The following is a 21,663-nucleotide window of genomic DNA, read 5'->3' on the forward strand; positions in this document are numbered from 1 at the left end:
CCTTTTGTATTCTACCATTTAAGTAGAACTTAAGTAAATTCAGTGCCGATCCTCTAACTCCGTAATAATGAAGTTTCCTGATTAATGTTTCATGACAAACACAGTCGAAGGCCTTAGATAAATCACAGAAGACACCTAAAGCATCTCGTGACTCCTCCCAGGCATCGAAAATATGCTTAATTAGCTCAACACCGGCATCGGTTGTTGAGCGACCCCGTGTAAAACCAAATTGCTTATTATGCATCAAATTATACTGCTCGTAGGTCGCCAGACACCCAGATTAGTTTGGTAGAAATTTATTTTACTAGTTTTTTGGTGTCTGACTGACAACCAAGGGCCGAAAGTTTCAGTCGCAAGTGCCACAAATATTAAATAAATATTATTAAATATTATAGGACATTCTTGCACAGATTGACTAAGTCCCACAGTAATCTCAAGAAGGCTTGTGTTGTGGGTACTCAGACAACGATATATATGTCGTAGGCCGATCGTACGATCAGGCAGATCGTAATGTTCCTGTGTAATGTTTTGACGATAGTCACATCAAACCAATATATAGGTAGGATAGGTTCGTTAGGTTGCTTCAGATGCCCGAAGGGCAAACTGCCCCGAAATAGGAGCCCCGCGTAGCGGGGCTCCGTCGACTCAGGGAACGAGTCAAAGATTTTCACGTTTCACGATATGTCTAGGAATTTCACGATATGCCTGATCTTACGATCGGCCGCCGACATATATAATATATAAATACTTAAATACATAGAAAACAACCATGACTCAGGAACAAATATCTGTGTCATCACACAAATAAATGCCCTTACTGGGATTCGAACCCAGGACCATCGGCTTCACAGGCAGGGTCACTACCCACTAGGCCACCGGTCGCAAATACATAATTCGTTTTCAAAAATGCATATTTTCGACACTTGACAATTTGGGCGTCGTCTGCTGCCGTCCCTGGCTTCCTGGCAGAGCGCCAAACGCGTGTGAAGTGTATATATGTAAATACACAAATAAAAATTTGAATCTTTTTATTTGTGTATTGTATATATAGTTTATTATGTTTTTCAGTTCTTTGCAATAGTTCCAAATTAAATTCTCTTAATTTTCTTCTTGCACCATTTTTATTACATCTCTGTTGAGCCCTATGGTTGACTGGTAGAGAATGCCTTTAGGCATTAAGTCCACCATTTACATATTTATTTGTATTATGTGCAATAGGGGATATTACTGCAATGTTCTGCCGCCAGAGTGCAGCACTACCGACTCAGTAAATTCATAGACTAACTTATACATACTGTGCCTTAAACTGTTTTTTGACAAGTTTTCACAGACAATAAAATTGATGCATCAAGGCGGTTTGTTAACAAGGGCCTACCGGTAAACGCGAAAATCGAAATTTAGTTATCTGCCTCTTTATCGCTCGAATATGCAAGGGTTATAGAGATATTAGATAACGAAATTTCGATTTTCTTGTTTCGCGGTAGGCCATGTGTCAATGTGGTTTGTTTACTGTATGTGCCACAAAGGTGCCATCTACGCAGAGCTTTACCTAATATTCCCTATTAAGTTTAAATAAATAAATCTCCACTCTGTTTCTTTAGGTACCTACTTAAATAAAAGTAAACAAATAATGAGTACATTTTCGGGTAGTTATTATGTACATTTATAGATTAACTAACCAAATTTAAAATCACCTGGATCAGTCAATACAGAACGACCTGACTTTAACCTACATTATTTGATCATGTAATGTTTTCATCTACCCTCAACTGGCTTAAGAAGCTATTTGAGGGTAGATTTTGTTTACTCTTATAATACCTAAAGATACAGACATAGGTACATCACCATTAGCTATATTGAAAATAGAATTTCAAATACGGAATACACAGCAAAACCTTAGCTCGTTATTCTGAATCTCATCACGCATGTAATACAATACACTAATTAAAGAAAATTCGCAGAAAGTAAACATAAACAATTTAGCATAATGGTTTTGGATACAAAATTTAACAGGCTTCGTTACGGTAAAATATTGTGTTACATTTAAATCATCCGGTGAAATTATGCGTAATTGTCTATCTATGAGATTGGTCCAGATTTTATAGTCAGACCAAGATAAGTCTGCGGCGATTTCATAGAAGTTTGGCGTTTAAAATATCACTTGTACTGTGTGTGCTATCAGAATCGTAGCAGACTTTTCTTGGTCTGACTCTATTTAGATATCGTCAAGTTACAACCAAAACTCACTAATTACTACAAGTTAATAGCCATAGTGAACCATATGGGGCATTATCTAAGAAAAGGGACCTTATTGTCGATGGCGCTTACGCCGCTCAGCGTCGCGCGGCATTCTATTAATATCGGAACATCGTTAATAGTGGCGTAAGCGCCATCGACAATAAGGTCCCTTTTCATAGATAACGTCACATATTAATTTTAGTAATAAATAATGTATTTTTCAGGTACTCCTATTCGTCTGCAGTCAACAGTAATATCATTTACTTCGATCAGAGGCAACCTGACAGCACCTTCGTCCCAAGATCTAACGTGGAGGAATGATTTACACATTAGGTACTGAACTCTAAGAACGAAAACAAATTGGCTGTCCCATAGAAAACAGCGGAATCACATCAGCCTGAATGTATGAGCCAGGCAAATTTTATTTTCACAATTTCGTCATTGGTCACATAATAAAAGTTGTTGGACCTCTTACACAAATCAACCTATAGTTCGTTTTTTTTAGCATTAGAAAGAACTTGAAAGAAAGTAAGCGATCTTGACATGTCTTTTAATTGAAAAACGCTTTTTAAAAATCAGTAACTATTACTTATGAAAGCAAAACAATATAAATGATCGTATTAGATTCATAATTGTGACATATTTGCCGTAACTTATTTTTAAAATGTGTTTTTCAATTAAAAGACACATCAAGATTGTTTACCTTATTTCTAATGCTAAAAAAAACGAACTATAGCCCCAAACTAAGCACAGCTTGTACTATGGGCGCTAGGCGACGATATACATACTTTTATAGATAAATACATACTTATATACATAGAAAACATCCATGACTCAGGAACAAATATTTGACGTGTCATCACACAAATAAATGCCCGTTCCGGGATTCGAACCCAGGACCATCGGCTTCACAGGCAGGGTCACTACCCACTAAGCCAGACCGGTCGCCAAATCGTCTATAAAGTCACTATACAGAGTATGGCTGGTGATTAAAATTTCTTAAACCCGTACTTATTTGCATTTATTTGTAAGTTTGTATTAAAGGTCAAACAAAAAAAAAATGCCGGCAGTCTAATTGCCGCGACCCATACAAAATGTACGAAATGAGTCGTGGTAATTAGACGCATCGGCAGACATATTCTCAGAGAATGACCCTTAAAACTATTGTTTTTTTCTAGATACCAAGCAACAGCAGTAAGCGCCATTAGAACAAATGGGCCACTTCTGTCATCAGAGCACGAGGCGTTACTGCAGAGATCCTTAGTGGCCCATCTCCCTATCCGCTGTGACGTCACCATCTCACCCGTCAACAAGTCATTCCAGTAAGTCTCTCTCTCTGTATGTTCCTCTCACTCTATCATCAGAGCATGAAGCGTTACTGCAGAGATCCTTAGTGGCCCATCTCCCTATCCGCTGTGACGTCACCATCTCACCCGGCAACAAGTCATTCCAGTAAGTCTCTCTCTCTGTATGTTCCTCTCGCTCTGTCTTCAGAGCATGAAGCGTTACTGCAGAGATCCTTAGTGGCCCATCTCCCTATCCGCTGTGACGTCACCATCTCACCCGGCAACAAGTCATTCCAGTAAGTCTCTCTCTCTGTATGACCCTCTCACTCTATCATCAGAGCATGAAGCGTTACTGCAGAGATCCTTAGTGGCCCATCTCCCTATCCGCTGTGACGTGACCATCTCACCCGTCAATAAGTCATTCTAGTAAGTTTGTCTCTCTCTGTATGTCCCTCTCACTCTATCATCAGAGCATGAAGCGTTACTGCAGAGATCCTTAGTGGCCCATCTCCCTATCCGCTGTGACGTCACCATCTCACCCGGCAACAAGTCATTCCAGTAAGTCTCTCTCTCTGTATGTCCCTCTCGTGCTATCTTCAGAGCATGAAGCGTTACTCCGACTTTAAGACGATTTTTTTAAGATTACCCCATATTTATTTATGTATTATGTTGAGTACATACACTCAACTTGCCAGTAGAAAAAGGCGCGAAATTCAAAATTTCTACGGAAGGTCTACATTTTACAATTTGCTTTTTTCTACTGAAACAGTGGCTGAGCCTGAATTTATTATTTTAGATTAAAATGGCCGAACCCCGGCGGACAGTACGGCGGCGTGGCGATGCACTCAAGACTGCAAGTCATCATGACCTCAAAGAATGGTAGAGACGCCTACACCGTTACGGACCAGAATAATGAACAAAAGGTTAACAAGATGATATATTTGTGGGTCATTCCCTGAGAATATGTCTGCGGTTGCTTCTAATTGCCACGATTCTTTTCATACATTGTGTATGGGTCGCGGCAATTAGACAGCAGACATTTATTTTGAGAATGACCCTTGTACATTGAAAGTGCTAGGCCTACTTAAACTTGTTGAATTAGAATTTTTATTTCAAATAAAATCATCATCAATAAGATGATGGTTTAAACCGCGTCCATAAATATACTTAACTTTATCAAAACTGGGGGTCATTTTTTGCGTATTTTCTTAAATTACTTCTAAAGTATTTATCTTAAAATTATAATATATATATATATATTTGAGATTGTCACAATGAGCTCTTTCATTTGATGTATAACACGCTATAGTTTGCAAAACTTTGTTTTTAAATTTTCTCACCGACCCCCCAAATTAAAAAACGAAACATCTGATAATAAATTTATACATAAACTTAAACAATTTCTATTAAATAACAACTACTATAGCCTTCAACAATTTATTGATGATACCGAAGAAAAATGACAAAATATCGTCGGTCTGCCTCTATTCACATTATTAGCACATTATTACAACCTACACAATAAGAAATGACATCAATAATTTAAAATAATTGCTATTAATAATAAATTGACACATTATTACAAATAACCATTAATCAATATATTGTTGACGTTATATACTTACTTAGACTTAGTTTTAAGCTTTGACGTCATTTATTTTTTAATTTCATTTATTTTTTAATTTCATTTATTACTAATAAGTAAATGTTATTAATGTTATTATGTTGCCTTATAGACTAGCCTAGAATAGAATAGAATAATAATACTATTGTGTGCCCTAACAGGGTGTCATGATCTGACTATATATAATGTAACACCCAATGTACATGACAATACAATATGAAATAAATGATAAATGATAAATGATAAAAGTGCCCCCTATCTTTAAAATTCATTTTTTACGGAACGATTAAAAACTGAAAATAAATGTCATATACTAAGAAAAAGTGACCAAGGCCTCCAGTGCCCCAGGCTGGAAAGATTAAAATTAAAACTACGAACTAATAAATATTTTTTTAAATATAAGTATAATAATACATAGGCATACATGGAAAAATTTAGGGTAGAAAAGACCGTCGTCGAACCCTAATAAGAACTTTTGAATTGAATTGTTTTTACGAAGGTGGACGAAACAGGCGTATTCTTCGACTGCGAGCGACCAACAACGGGGGCAGAGGTGATGGAGAAGCTTTTTGCAACGAAAGCCAACAGTTTTGAGTAAGTTATGTTTATGGAGTCCCTTTGTTTCCCATAAAGTTTTAAGTCATCATAATGTGTTGTTTGTAATATTATCATTATTCATAAAACTGAAACCGTTAACTTTTTAGGATTTTCGTAAGGTTATCCTATAGATAAGTTAACTTTTTGGAAAACAATAGGGATCCTATGTTTATACATATAAATGTTTAAGTGAGGCACCCATACAACAAACGTGTTCTTTTACGTTTTTTGCGTAATGGTACGGAACCCTTCGTGTGCGATTGCGACTCGCATTTGGGCGGTTTTTTTTATTCGAGGTATGATAGTTATTTTTTTTTAAATCGAACTGGAATAATAATTGTGTATCTTTTCAGTTTCATAGCAACACTCCAACCCTCCCTAATACTCCTAAACGGCCTGGTCCTCATAACCACCCCCCCTTCCGGCTCCTGCGGCGCGCTCCTCCCCCCTCGGCCCTTAAGACCTGGAGCCTCGGTGCTGGAACTGGGGCTGCAGCTGCAACAGCTGGAGATAGACTTCGATGACCGCGTCAAGGTCAAGGTGCAGCACGCTTTGGAGTTCAAGTAAGTCTTGAAGCGCTGCAGGTGGCCTAGCGGTAAGAGCGTGCGACTTTCAATCCGGAGGTCGCGGGTTCAAACCTCGGCTCGTACCAATGAGTTTTTCGGAACTTATGTACGAAATATCATTTGATATTTGTCAGTCGTTTTTTGGTGAAGGAAAACATCGTGAGGAAACTGGACTAATCCCAATAAGGCCTAGTTTCCCCTCTGGGTTGGAAGGTCAGATGGCAGTCGCTTTCGTAAAAACCATAGTCTAATAAAACATGGTCTTCCATTCCCAGAGTGACACGGGCCTACGTCACAACAACATGGCCGCTATATATAGCGCTATCGCATATTATCATATAGCGCTGTCGCATGATGACGTAGACGCGTGTCAGTTAGGTGACCTAGAAAAGACGGGAATGGAGTACCAGGCGGAGTATATTATTATACCATGGTAAAAACTATTTAGTGTAACCTACGTAAAATCATGGGATTATTTGTCAAGCGGACCCCAGGTTCCCATGGGCCGTGAAATGCCGGGATATCGCGAGGAAGAAGAAGAAGAAGACTACTTAAGTTCCGTGGATACAAGGCAAACAATTTTAACAAAGCTCTGTAGTGGAACACTGTATCAGGTTAACAAGACTTTTTTTTCAGGGAAGACAAGCCCAATGGTGAGGTGTACCTAGAAGTCGCTGGTTATACTCAACTAGAAAGCGTCGGCAGCAATGTGACCGTGGATTTCTTGGTAGCTGCTCGCCGGCCGCAAACTGCCGACAGTGAGAAAAACTGGAAGGTACCTGTCCTATAGTCTGTATATTTAGGTATTTAAACAATTTGTACATTTTCGGGTAGTTGTAATATTTATTACTAGTAAAATCAGTTTCTTTTTTCGAACTATCAAAACGATTTTGCTATGGAATTTATATAAAACAACTAGCATGTGACGTCACAGTCAAATTAACTACTCTTTATAGTTTTATACGGGTTTTAAAATAGAAATTGTGTCTAAAAATAACTGTTTTCTACTTTTTTAAAAGGGTAAAAACGGGTGTACCCTTGTTTTGCCGACAAACTTTTCATAGAATATTATTTCATCGACAACGTTTCATCGAAACGTTAGTACTAGTAATATTGTTTGGCGTTATTTTGTTTCATATACTATTTAATTCAATTTTTCTTACTGCGTAGAAATACTATTCAACGAATATTACTTGATCGCTAATTCGTTTCAAATTATTTTAATTGGTACAACTACTAAACATTGCAATTCATTTGTTCGACTTATTACTTTAATACATTTTTATATGTCATACTACACATTTATACATTTTTCTGTTGTAAGAATTTTAGATTTAGGTTAGGTTAGAACTGCGACCCCACACAGAAACGAACGGCTATCAAAGTCGGTTTAGGTTAGGTTAGAACTGCGACCCCACACAGAAACGAACGGATATCAAAGTCGGTTTAGGTTAGGTTAGAACTGCGACCCCACACAGAAACGAACGGCTTTCAGAGTAGGTTTAGGTTAGGTTAGAACTGCGACCCCACACAGAAACGAACGGCTTTCAAAGTAGGTTTAGGTTAGGTTAGAACTGCGATCCCACACAGAAACGAACGGCTATGAAAGTAGGTTTAGGTTAGGTTAGAACTGCGATCCCACACAGAAACGAACGGCTTTCAAAGTAGGTTTAGGTTAGGTTAGAACTGCGACCCTACATAGAAATGAACGGCTTAGTACTGAAGTAAAATTATTGTTACCAACCTATTTATAATTTGCCCAAAATGAAAATGGCAGCCTTGTAAAATTATATTTTCATAATTAGAGAGCACATACCTATAATCGCGCAGAGAGAGCCGACTGACGTGATTGCGTTTAGTTTCGATAACGAAATATTACAAATTGAAATAATTTTACGCGTAATAAATTTTATTAAATACAATCCAAAATGAAATAAGAAAACCCGTAAAGAAATACCACGATATAAACTATACAGGGTGGAAAGGCACGACGATCCTTTCCGGAAATGGGAGATAGTTTAGCCTAAGCTCTATATTTTCTCCATAGAAACTATGTTAATATGGGCAACCGTTTCTAAATTATGACCTTTTAAACATCCACGCAAAAAACTACTTTGTTCTAACCCTAACAGGTGACAGGGTCAATGAACTTACTTGTAAACAATCAGTATTCGACAGGAAATTATGCTAATTTGTTGCCATCTAACCATTTTTAGGTCTGCTTACAGCACGGTAAGAATCATTGCAGGATTTTCGCTTTCTTAGTGGTTCCACTTGTTCAATACTTGAATGAAATAGTTATGTTATTCCTTAATATTAATAATACTAACCACAACATTGTTTACAACGACAGTTCAAATGGTGACATTGACAACCACTCAAAAGTACGCAATCGTCTTATAAATATCTCTGGTTTCCTTGACTGATAAAAAGGTTTTAGTTTCTTAACACGTTTCACAAAATTATTTTCGAATAATTGGAAACTATCTAAAATAATTAAAAATAACAAGTAGGTTGTGTTAGTTGCACCAAATGAACTTGCAAAAATTAAATACTAAGAATAAATCAAGAATAAATACTTCTTCAATACCAAACTAACAAACCTTCTTGCGTGGTAGGAAATAGACAAGACGTCTGATGTTTGAAATTAAATTTTCATTGAACTATACTTATTGAATGTCATATTCTTCAAATAAAAATGTTAGATGCTCGTGGCTATTTAAATTTGTGGGGCTGTGTAAAAGATATGGTGTACCAAACCAAACGGAATGTGAAACTGCGGACGAAATGAGACAAAGGCTAATTGGTGCTTTCTGCGGAGGATAAATGACGAAGAGCATACACTATATCGCATGTGCATCGACATACTCGGGTACGGGCTGCGGCGGCGTTGTAATACACGGAGGTACATTTGAACACCGTATGTGAAAAGAAGATAGTATTAAATATTGGAAAAAAGTAATTATCTAAGAAAGTAATAAAATTGTTTGTAATATTTTTGCATGCATTTGATTTATTTGACATTTATGCGTCATTCATACATCATTGCGATACTGTCAACGATCGGAAAAAAGTGTAAAGTCCCGAGCTTTCCCGACGGAGATCCTTAATCTAGCCGTCATGTGCACATGCTATAGGGTTATCACCACAGTTAAAAAGTAGTATTTTTGCAATTTTTATTTTTTACTCAATTAACGATTCTTACCATTACCAATAGTCTCTGTATCACTTAAACGACCTAATACTTCCGGGAAGGATCGTCGTGCCTTTCCACCCTGTATACAAAATAACTCAAGTACCAATTAAAAGTCCCCGATTTAAATTTAATAGTATCGATTCTTCGACGCAATAACTTGTCGATAAAATGAAAATACTTGAAACATTGTCTTCGAAATAACATTCGATGAAATGTCTGTCGGCGATTCAAGGGTAAACCGTGATTTTTGACCGACGTTATAGTTGAATCATCGAGAGCGTGGAATTGCATATGTAGTAGTATTGTTTGTTTACAGGCATTCTATAATTGAATTTTCTATTTTCTTGTACTATCAGCATACAACCACTACAAATGCAATTCCATCTTCTCGATAATTCAACTATAAGCAACGTCGGGCGGGGTCTGTACCTACTTGGATGGGTGACTTTTTTTTTATGTCGTTTTTTGCATTATGGTACGGAATCCTTCGTGCGCGAGTCCGACTCGCACTTGCCCGGTTTTTTCGGACTATCAAAACGATTTTGCTATGGAATTTATATAAAAAAACACTAGCATGTGACGTCACAGTCAAATTAACTACTCTTTATAGTTTTATACGGGTTTTAAAATAGAAATTGTGTCTAAAAATAACTGCTGTTTACGTTTTTAGGGTTCCGTACCCAAAGGGTAAAAACGGGACCCTATTACTAAGACTCCACTGTCCGTCCGTCCGTCCGTCCGTCTGTCACCAGGCAGTATCTCATGAACCGTGATAGCTAGGCAGTTGAAATTTTCACAGATGATGTATTTCTGTTGCCGCTATAACAACAAATACTAAAAAGTACGGAACCCTCGGTAGGCGAGTCCGACTCGCACTTGCCCGGTTTTCTATGAATCTTCTGGTCCTTTATTTCATGCATGCTGAAAAATAATTTATTTTAAATACAGTCAAATGTCCTATTCAAAGTAAAAATGAGGTTAGAAATAACTTTCCTTCCAGGTCTGCGTCCACCTCCACGACATCTCCCACGTCACTCCTGACCAAGACCTGTCATCAACTCCAGCGGCCTACGAAGGTCACATGCTGGTGACCTTCAACAATGACATGGCATTGACCTGCCCGGCCAGTTCTGGAGGGCATCTGAGGATGGACTATGTGGGGAGGCCGGTGGTCGAGGGAGGGAGGCTGGAGAGATACTTGAAGGTCATGGTGACTGGAGATAAGGTAGATTGTTTGGTCATTCGTGTTTTTTCGGAATCGTTCGTATTTGTCATGCTACTTCAGTCAACCTCAGTACTTTTTGTATCGAGACTGACTGAAATAGCAAGACACGTTCGTACGTTTCCGTGAAAATACGATGAAAATAATTATGCACTACATAAATTCTGTAAGTTGATTATTCTTTTAAGCTAGGGATACACTAGGCGACCTATTATGACCCACGACACGTGTCGCCAGCAAGTGTGTGAGTGTTGAAAAACGTCGTATTGAAACACTTGTGGATTGGTCATTACACACCTCGGCTTTCTTATTGCGCGCTCGATTCCAGCTCGAATGACCAACGTAGCACACTTCCGTGGCCCTATTGAATAAGGGTACAACTCTCGGGCAGCGCAGTTGTAAAAGGGAGTAAGTTCCTCGTAACACTTATGCCCTTTAACACCTGCGCGGAACTTGTACCCTTTTTCATTAGGGCCACAGACTTGTTTGATAATGTATGTATTATTATTACAGTTGCCTAAACTCAGTGCGCCAGATTTGACCACAGAAACGGGACAGCTACTGGGCAGTCTCCATCGGCAGCCCTTGAACCTGACAGCTGTCGTCACGGTATGTTTTCTTTTGTTTACGAAAGGGCCGATTTCATACTGCATGTAGAGAGTACCATTTTGTACCATTTGGAGTTGAAACTCTTGGTCCATGGGGTCCCATGTTCGCAGAAATCGCGAAGCGTCTGGTTGACGTAACTGGTGACCGAAGAGCTGGCGGCTACCTCGCACAACGTATCAGCATTGCGATACAGCGAGGAAATGCCGCCAGCATCCTTGGTACAATGCCTCAAGGGCCTTTTTTTAGATTTAAGCCAGTTATTACTTTATTTCGGTAGTACCACTGTATATATTATATTAATTATGTAAATTTATTTTCCGCATGTTATCGAATTTTTCGTGATTTCGTTTCACATATATTTCCTATGAACCGTCACAAAACTGATTCCCATGTATGAAAAACAAGAGACACTTTTTTCTTTCTTTTAATCAATAGACCTTGTGATTATTATACCTAATCCAGTAACTTTGTCGAATTTTGTAACGGCTCTTTTGCGTCAAATCCGGTAGTTCTGATTTTTTGCAGACTTATTTATGATATTGACCCAATGAATAATACAAGTTTGTGACTTCGAGCGCCGAACGCAACTTTGTCAAATGTCGAAAAACCCACGAAAATTTCGGTTATCATTTAGATTTGGGCGATTATAACCTTAAAGGACTAATTTTTGATAGTGCCTTCTCAGGGCGTTTTTAAAGTGGACTAGATTGGATACAGTACGAGACTAGAATTGTCTCTGTACATTTAATAGTTTCCGAGATAAAGGGTTCATAGCTTATAATTTTTTTCGAACTTGTATTCTTAGGCTAAGTAAGTGCAGTGAGTATGCACTTTTGTCTCAGGCGACGCTGCTTGGCACAATTGTTTCTAAGGTCAAACAAAGCTGATTTGAGCCGGTAGACACGAGATCGTACCGTGCCTACCTCCCAAAAAAGGGGGGGAAATGGTCGGCTCCCCAGGTGCAATCTATGCTATATTTCTTCCTGCTCTTAGCAAGTTATATATCATTTTCATATAATTTAAGGACGAGCACATTATATTCATACTTTTAAAACGTCAAGTTAAGTGTTTTTTGTTTACATTTTTAACCTTTGATTTTGGCCATAATTACATTTCTACGGAATTCGTCACTCAATCCGCTACATATTTTTCCAAAAAAATGTATGACGCTTTGAAGTGATACCTTATAGATTAAGGAATCCCTAAGTTATATGAAAATGATATATTACTTGCCCTAGTGGCTAAGAGCAGGAAGAAATATAGCATAGATTGGACCTGGTGATGCGACCCTTGCGCCTTCCTTTTTGGGGGGGTAGTCACGGTACGATCTCAAGCTACCTGGCCAAATCAGCTTTGTTTGACCTTAGGAACAATCGTGCCAAGCTGCATCGCCTGAGACAAAAGTGCATACTCACTGCAGTTACTTACCCTACGAATACAATTTCAAAAAATTATAAATTTTGAAAGGTTTTATTTCGGAAACTACTAAATGTACAGAGACAATTCTAGTCTCGTATTGTAGCAAATTTACTGCACTTTAAAAACGCCCTGAGAAGGCACTATCAAAAACTAGTCCTTTAGGGTTATAATCACCCAAATCTAATAGAAAACCGAAATTTTCGCGGGTTTTTCGATATTTGACAAAGTTGCGTTCGGCGCTCGAAGTCACAAACTTGTATTATTCATTGGGCCAACATCATAAACACGTCTGCAAAAAATCAGAACTACCGGATTTGACGCAAACGCGAAATGTATAAAATTACTGTATTATTAGTAGAAAATGTATTAACCCAACAAAAAAATATAAAAAAATATATATTTCATAATCCAACAGTTGATTGTTTTACGAAAAAAATTTCTGCAAACTTACACGATATCGATTTCAACCCCACCTAGGGCCATTCCACACTAGCTTTTGAGCGTCAGCGTCTAATCGGCGCTATGGAAAATGGCGTCACTGCGCAGTTGCGCCAACGCTGCGTCGAGCAGCAGCCAAAGAGTTCTCTAGACGCCGACGTTCGCGAGACGCTAGTGTGGAGTGGCTCTTATGTGTGATTTTTGCAGGAGAAAAACGGCTTGGCGTTTGTAACATTGAACAATGGAGCTGAGATGCAGTTCCCCTCACAGAACTTCGCCTGGCTGCTGGACAGCTGGACCCACATGCAGGTTATGAAGAAGCTGGGCATCTACCGTAAGTCCTTAATATCTGGGAGACCGAACTTTGCTCGGAAAACATATAAAAACTCAAAAATGCGCGTTTTTCCAGAGATAAGACCTAGCTCGATTTATCGCCCCCCCGAAAACCCCCTTATAGCAAATTTCATCGAAATCGTTGGAGCCGTTTCCGAGATCCCCGAAAAAACAAATACAAGAATTGCTCGTTTAAAGGTATTAGATGTAACCATAAAGATGTATTTTACCTTCTATAAATGTACACTTTGTCGGCGTATTATGCGATTAAGTCTTTATTTTTTATAGTTCCATTACTGGCTTATCAAATGTTCTGAAACCAGTAAATGAACGGTGTGTTCATTTACTGGTGTAGTCTAGATTTACATTTTATTCTAAATTTATATGTAACCGAAATGGTATTGAGCTTGTTTTTTGTGATTCTGCATAGAAAACGATTCTGATTCATTCAGCCAGTATTGGAACAAACCAAATTTCTATAGTCCATTTACTAGATTTTTCATGCATATGTATGAACAATACAAAATTTGGCTTGTTCATTTATTAGATTTCTACTAATTCTATGTATGAACAATATAACCACGAATAACGCAATGACAATAAGTTTATTATTTTAAAAATTATTTGCTAAGCCTGACCTATTTTCATCAAAATATGCACGTTATTTCTTGTTTTAAAAATTGATTCTCTTTTTCTTATTAATGTGTAACAGGTTGCTGTGTTATTGGTGAATAACCATCATTTTTTTTAATGATATCAATATAAAGGGATAAAAAGATATGAATGATTTCGCTATACCTACTAAAATAGAGCTGGAAACGGTTTTTATGTTAAAAATGGTTTTTTAATGCTGATTAAAAAGATGTAGATAATGTTGATTCACTGGGTTTTGCGGTGTTCATTCACTAGTTTTTATGTTCATTCATTAGGTTTTTGGGTACTTTTTGATAAATTCTGCTATAACTCAAAAACTATGAAAGTAATAAAAAATCGCAGAAATTACTTTCTTGTTTATTAAATAAGGATTGATTAAATTGCAGTTAACTATTCCAATTATTAATTAATGCTGAGAAATGATTTTTCAAACTTGAATAATTGCTTAAGTGTTCATTCACTGGAGGTCTTACCCTATTATGACACTTAAAATTTTCAGGTGAATGTCGGTTGGAAGAGTCAATCGTCGGCACATTGACGGGTGAAAAAGACCCGTTACCTTCAGCAGCCTGCTATGAGATTCTAGTGCTCGCTGACTGCACCAGCGCTCCCAGGTACCCTAGAAATAGGTTTTTATTATGTAGGTGAATACCGGCTACGAGTAGAAGAGTCAATCTTAGGCATATTGTCGGGTCATTTAACGGGGGGCACTAAACTAATTAATGCCCCATAGCATGCTGGAGCGTCGCAGTGGAAATAGTGGAATGCTCACCGCGATCCTGCGCCGCCCCGTTATAGGCGGAGGTGGCACTCGTTGGGTTTTTAGACGGTATTAGGTCATAGCACAACTACACATACCACATGCACACAACCTATAGGAACATGCGACACAACTGAAAACCACCGTGTCGCCGAAATCATTTTTAGCTTGTAAGATTTTTACTATTGTATATATGTTAGTTTGTAAAATAATTATCTATGGGCCTTAGTTGCCTGATAATAAATGATATTTAATTTATTTTTTCGCCCTTTAGTCCGTCATAACCCACGAGCTCCTTTCGAGACAGGATACGTAAAAGCATTTTCCCAACGTAAAAAAAGGCATATTGTCGGGTGGTAAAGACCCGTTACCGTCAGCAGCCTGCTATGAGATTCTAGTGGTTGCTGGCTGACTGCATCAGCGCTCCCAGGTATACCTACTGTTCATCGGTGTGGGTACTCTGGCGTAAGATAAGCCAGGGCCGCCGGAAGGAGTCGCGGTAGAATCTCAGGCATCCCATGGCTTCTTCAAAATGTTAAGAAGGGTGACGACGGAGTGGCTTTTAGTGGGTATACCTCCTCTCCCCCTCTCAATAGGAGGATGGCTGCAGGAGGGAGTACCACATATCCCCCTACGGCTACGCGGGGAATGCGTAACGCATTTTACCACTCCGCAAACAAAAATAAAAAGAAGGTATACCTACTGGAAATAGTTGTTTATTAGGTGAATGCCGGCTATGAGTAGAAGGCACTTTTATTTATTTATTTAACCTTTATTGCACACAAAAACCTTACAGTTCAAAAGGCGGTCAACCTTTAGGCAAAACAGAGAGATTGTCGGGTGATAAAGACCCGTTACCGTCAGCCGCCTGCTATGAGATTCTAGTGCTAGCTGACTGCACCAGCGCTCCCAGGTATCCTAGAATAGACTTCGATTGATTCCTCCTCCTTGCGTAGTATTCCTCAATATTGAGGGTCGTTTCCCTTTTGTATCTTTAGAGGAACATGGTTGAGTGAGTAAAAGATACCGTTGACTGGTACTATACTTAGACTAATTTATTTCATCATAACTAAGCGTTTTATACATCATATTATCTTGACATCACAGCTCTAATCTGCGGCGATACATACATTATCTTAACTGACTTAGCGTGGCTACCTATAGGTACTAAGTTATCGACACGCGCTGATTATATTTTGCTGACCGCCATAGTATCACTTTCTTTCTTACGATATTTCTCCAGCTGTTTCTGTCTCTGGCGGTGTAGAGAGCCATGTGAACTGTGAAGTCAAGAGTGGTGCCGATCTGGCCAGACCAAACGTATTGGACTACGTCCACGTCCAGGCCTTTTCCCATCCACTTTGCCGGTCACTAAAAGCTTTTCGAGGTTGCCACCGTCTTTCCTTGGTGTATTTGATTCGATCGACTTTTTTTAGGTTACCATTACGGACCAACCTAACTCTACACCTTCATTAATGTCAAAATTTCTAAGAAAATATGACGTTTAATAATGACACTCCCTTTATTTAAGTTGGTGCAAACAGTGCAAAGTTAATTTAGATCTTTGAACTAGGGAACAAATCAAATTATTTTTTGATATGTTTTTTTTCTGCCTTGTCCACCGGTGGACGTGGTTCTTTAGTGTATGTTTAGTGTGTGTTATTTAGTGTGTTTAGTGTTAGTTCTTTTTCAGTTTATAATTTAGATTTACCGACTTTATTTTCAGATACGCGATCTTCCACCAACGCCACAACACCGTAGACAGCTACCGTCTCTACACCGGCGGCAACTACGTCACCGTCGCCAGCAGCGGCGGTGACATTAATGTCACCATCAATGATGACACGGCGTGCGCGGCTGACTGCCGGTACCCTCCGCAGGAGCCTTTCTATGACTTCAAGTAAGGTTTTGCTCTCTTTCTCTGTCTTTCTCTATCTTCCATTAGTTAGATGAGCATTTTCACTTAAAAGTGTACCATTAACGTTTTTTTTTTTGAAAAACCCTCAACTATTGGGTTGTTTCTACTCAGAATCACGAGGACTATCGATTTAAAAAGAAAAAAATGTGACCCAAAAAAAATGTCTGTTTTCTAACGCATTTTCACATACATTTTGTATGGACCGTTACAAAACTGACACCCAAAATTTGTATGAAAAATTGGGGACACTTTTTTTCTTTGTCTCATTCAATAGTACTCGTGGTTCTGAGTCTAAATAACCCAAAAGTTGATGGTTTTTCGAAAAAAAGTAAATGGTACCATTTTTCTGAAAATCCCCAGATATACGCACTTGCTTAATCTCTTTAGCATATCTATGTTGTGTTTTTTGGAAGGGTTTCCACGGAAGACTAGCGTCAAGGTATCCATAAGGTATCTTGACACCAAGCTGAGTGGAAACCTTTTCAGTGACGTTTTTAACCAATTTTGTGACATGTTTTTGTAAATTTTTCGTTGCATAAGCGTCCTGAATAAATTTTATTCAATTCTATTATATTGATGTGTATTGTGCTATAAACTGTTTCTCATTAAATCGATGTGTGCAAAACAAACGCTTTAGAGCTTACTTATCCCTGCATCTGCATCCGCTTACCACGCCTAGCACAGCTTTAAGGCAAACTTATCACCTATCCCTCACTCATATCAAAGAGAATAGAGTGTAGAGGGACGGAGTGTCAAAGTAAATTATGTAGCCACAGTAAATTTACTGCCATCTTTCGACAGAAGATAAAACTGTTAGAACGCCATTTGACTTTGATCCCTATTCTTTCACTGATATGTGTTAACTTGTTAAATATTAATATTAACGCCATCTACTCAACTATTAGGCCAAAGGTATGATGCAATCTTTTCGAGCGATGGCGCCATAACCTTCAGCCTACTCTCGAGTAGATGGCGTTAATATTAATATTTAATAAGTTAACACATATCACGGAAAGAATAATGATCAAAGTCAAATGGCGTTCTAACAGTTTTGATCGTCTATCGAAAGATGGCAGTAAATGTACTGGAGCTAAATAATTTACCATGGCAGTAACTCTCTATTTAAAATTCTCTCTGCTCATATTTATCTTTTATCCGTTTTTGATTTTAGAGTAACTCGCCTCGGCGACACAGTGAAGATATTATCTCGCCTCAGCGGAGTTCAGCTTCACTACAAGTACAGCGAGACCGTAGTTCTCGTGCCAAGTCTCGCACTTTCCACCAGCTGCGGAGTGTGTAGTGGGCAGCGGTATTACACTCAGTGTTAAAACAACGCATAAACACATAAAATTTACTGTAAAATGATCGAGACTGTAGTTCTCGTGCCAAGTCTCGCGCTCTCCACCAGTGGGGTGTGTGGTGGGCAGCGGTATTACATATATGGTGTAACATACATTACACCGCCGGACGGAATTAAGGAAACGCGGGGATGCTCAGTACCTGCATTATCCTCTGGGCTTCACTGTCTTATCCCACAGGAAAGGCGAGCCAATATGTGTGGAGACAGGTCTGCTGCAGGAATCTGCCGCTTATTTCATGTCGGGTTTTAATTTTGGAGTATCCTTCTCCTACACTTTGTACAGCCACACATCACAACTAACGCAAAATAATCGTACTATACCTAGCTAGTGATAAGTATTCGGAGTTATCTTACAAATAATCTGATTCTCCAATGTCACTCGCGGTAAATTCTAATTATTTCTCACTCGCACTTATTATGTATTAGGTAGGTACATATTGTATATAATATTAAATAAAAGTATTTAAACACGATCTTTGTTTTTTTTATTTACTCGTAAAACGGCATGCTGAAGTTAGCTCTATTTATTTTGAAACCAACCAATAAACAGCTGCCAGACACCCAGATAATGTCTTAAGTAGGTATCTAGAGGGAATATCGTATACCTTATTCCGGGGCTGGCTCTCCTAAGGTAATATTACCTTTTTATATTACCCTACATTTTATGAGGAACGTGACCTAATAAAAATATTACAATGCAAGTATTATCCGGGTTGAGCATACATTGGATAATAAAATACCGGCGAAGTGCGTGCATTTAAAAAGAAAATATTGTTGTCTTAATAAGTTTTTGCGGTGGTGGCCGAGTGGATATGACGCCCGACTTTCAATCCGCGGCAAAATGTCGCGGGTTCAAATCATGACTCGTACCAATGAGTTTTTTGGAACTTATGTACGAAATAGCATTTGATATTTACCACTAGCTTTTCGGTAAAGGAAAATATCGTGAGGAAACCTGTATAGATCTGCAAAGAAATTCAAAGGTGTATGTGAAGTCCCCAATCCGCATTGGGCTAGCGTGGGGTGGGGACTATAGCCCAAGCCCTCTCGCGCATGAGAGGAGGCCTGTGCCCAGCAGTAGGACGTACATAGGCTGAGTTATTATAAGGTACCTGCACCAATTAGGCCCCCATCGTTTTTTCTTAGGTTTAATATGAACTTGCTGTTTTGTCAACATGGACGCAATATTTAAATCGTTCACAATTATGAAAAGTATGAAATTTTTGAAGTTAGTAAACTTAAGAACCGGACCTTTTTAATAAATCCCACAAGAATCCTTCTCAATGGAAACTTGCTTTAAATTCTCGTGTAAGTTTCCAGAAACATCCGAGAATGATCATGAATGAATGAATTTGAAGAATGTTCTACAATTTGCACATTGCTATGGCCATAGAGAATTGAGAAGGTATAGAGAGTCAATAAATTTACTGCCATCTTTCGACACAGGATTAAAACTTTTAGAACGCCATTTGACTTTGAGCTGGTTATTTCATTGACATGTGTAATATTGTTGAATATTAAACGGTGTCGCTATCTACACGAGTATAAACCAAAGGTATGGCGCCATATTTTCAACCATAAAGTTTTTTCGGAGGCACAATTTTTTTTTAACTTTATACCTTAGATTTAGATTTCTATTTAGATATTTATTCTCATAATATGAAAGTACATTATAAATTATGCTAGACTAATCTACATGAATTTATATTATGATCGTCATTCATATTTACATATGAATGAATATGCGTCATAAATATGCATTCTTGAAAACGAATTATGTATTTGCGGCACTTGCAATTGAAACTCTCGGTCCCTGGTCGTCACACACCAAAAACTAGTAAAAGAAATTTCTACCAAACTAGTTTGGGTGTCTGGCGACCTACGAGCAGGCGCATTTTTTGCACAAAAACTCAGCCTCACTGTGCAGAGGGGGAACGCGGCCAGCGTCCTGGGAACAATGCCTCAGGCTAATTTAGGGCTAGATTTAATATTTATTTATTTTGTTATTTAATCTCTGTGTTAATTATTCATTAAATTCTAATCCTTTATGATATTATTTAATAGATACTTACAAATTCAAAAAATGTCTTACTATAATTAATCTTATGTCAACAATTTATCCATTCATGTCAAAACAAAATACGGGAATAACTAAGTAGGAGTATCTCTTAACGATCATGTTTTAAATAAAAACTAGGTACACATTACATTATACATAAATCAATAACTGAGAACATGTCAAATTTATACGATTCAATTTACAAACTTTAAACTTTATAGATTTTTGCTATGGCTAGGGTTGGTTACGTTACCTATGCGCATTTCTGCAGCACAGCAGAAACGCCCCTAACACGGCTAACCAGCCCATCTATGCACACCCTCACCGTTCTGCCTCAAAGCCTTAACAATGCACCGTTAACCTACAAGTTAAAAATACCCCTTTGTGTCAAAAAGGCACCCATCTGAACCAGCGATCAAAGGAGCCGGCCGTGCGGTCATGCTGGACCTCAGGCGACGATGGCCACTTTGATCGTTAAGTATGATTTAACGGTCTAAAAAATCTTGATATCGATTTTTCTGGATGTTTAAGGTGCGGAAAAATTAGGTGTTTTAACCCCTAGAAGTCTATAAAAAGGCCTTTCGATCCATTGCATTTTGAATATTTATTTTGACAAGCCAAAAGTGGGAAAAGTAAAGGATGACTCACGTTAGACTGGGCTGTGTCCGGGCTGGTTCTTCCGGCGCATCGTTTTCTATGGAACGTATCATGTGATCACTTATCATGTCATAGAAAAGTAAGCCCCGGAAGCTTCGGCCCGGACACGGCCCGGTCTAACGTGAGTCATCCTTCCGTGAGAAATTAATGCATGAGATTCTGTGAGGTGATGGATGCGAGTCCTACATCCGTTAAGGTGTAATTGTGGATGTGATATGGGACTAGTGATTTGTAATTGTATTATTTGTAATTGTTTGTTTGTACCTGATTGTTATTTGTAATAGTTATATGTACCTTTGGTATATGTAAATGTTAAGTTTCATGGCGCATTGGATCTGTCTGTAAGGTCATGTAAACATTTTTCAAATAAAATAATAATAAATAAATTCCAGAGTAAATTTTCGGAACTGCCCGATTATTTAGATGTGACACTAAATTACGATTGGCCCCAAAATATTATATTAATAGGTATTAACTATTATGTACAAACAGCAAAAAACCTACTATACTGTATCGATGTAAAGTGGAACTTGCTAACTATGTAAACAAACCGCCATATTGAAATTGTCTCTGAATGATGAATTTACTAGTGACTTTTGAAAAGGCCTTGGCCTTCATAAGTAGATTGTGGACAGTAAGTTAAAGATTTCAAATAGGAAAAATTGAGTTTTATTTAACGAAACCACGAAACTTGTTATGGGAAAGAAATGGTGAAGTGCTGCTATGG

At 38.2% G+C, this 21,663-nt stretch overlaps 1 protein-coding gene across 3 annotated transcripts in view; it reads left to right on the plus strand.

Annotated features, from left to right (window-relative positions):
- The window catches only part of LOC134803231 (uncharacterized), a 48,531-nt gene extending 29,844 nt beyond the window's left edge, over positions 1-18,687 (plus strand). For all 3 annotated transcript variants that reach the window (XM_063775922.1, XM_063775924.1, XM_063775923.1), the window contains 12 exons: positions 2,463-2,571; positions 3,417-3,560; positions 4,321-4,447; positions 5,648-5,742; positions 6,099-6,308; positions 6,948-7,086; positions 10,508-10,732; positions 11,243-11,338; positions 13,403-13,529; positions 14,682-14,796; positions 16,669-16,842; positions 18,032-18,687. In XM_063775922.1, the coding sequence (XP_063631992.1) occupies positions 2,463-2,571; positions 3,417-3,560; positions 4,321-4,447; positions 5,648-5,742; positions 6,099-6,308; positions 6,948-7,086; positions 10,508-10,732; positions 11,243-11,338; positions 13,403-13,529; positions 14,682-14,796; positions 16,669-16,842; positions 18,032-18,188 (1,718 nt within the window). In that variant the 3' untranslated portion in view covers positions 18,189-18,687. The remainder of the gene's footprint in view (positions 1-2,462; positions 2,572-3,416; positions 3,561-4,320; positions 4,448-5,647; positions 5,743-6,098; positions 6,309-6,947; positions 7,087-10,507; positions 10,733-11,242; positions 11,339-13,402; positions 13,530-14,681; positions 14,797-16,668; positions 16,843-18,031) is intronic.
- The last annotated feature ends 2,976 nt before the right edge of the window (positions 18,688-21,663 follow it).

The sequence above is a fragment of the Cydia splendana genome, chromosome 26 (assembly GCF_910591565.1).
Source record: "Cydia splendana chromosome 26, ilCydSple1.2, whole genome shotgun sequence".
Classification (NCBI taxonomy): domain Eukaryota; kingdom Metazoa; phylum Arthropoda; class Insecta; order Lepidoptera; family Tortricidae; genus Cydia; species Cydia splendana.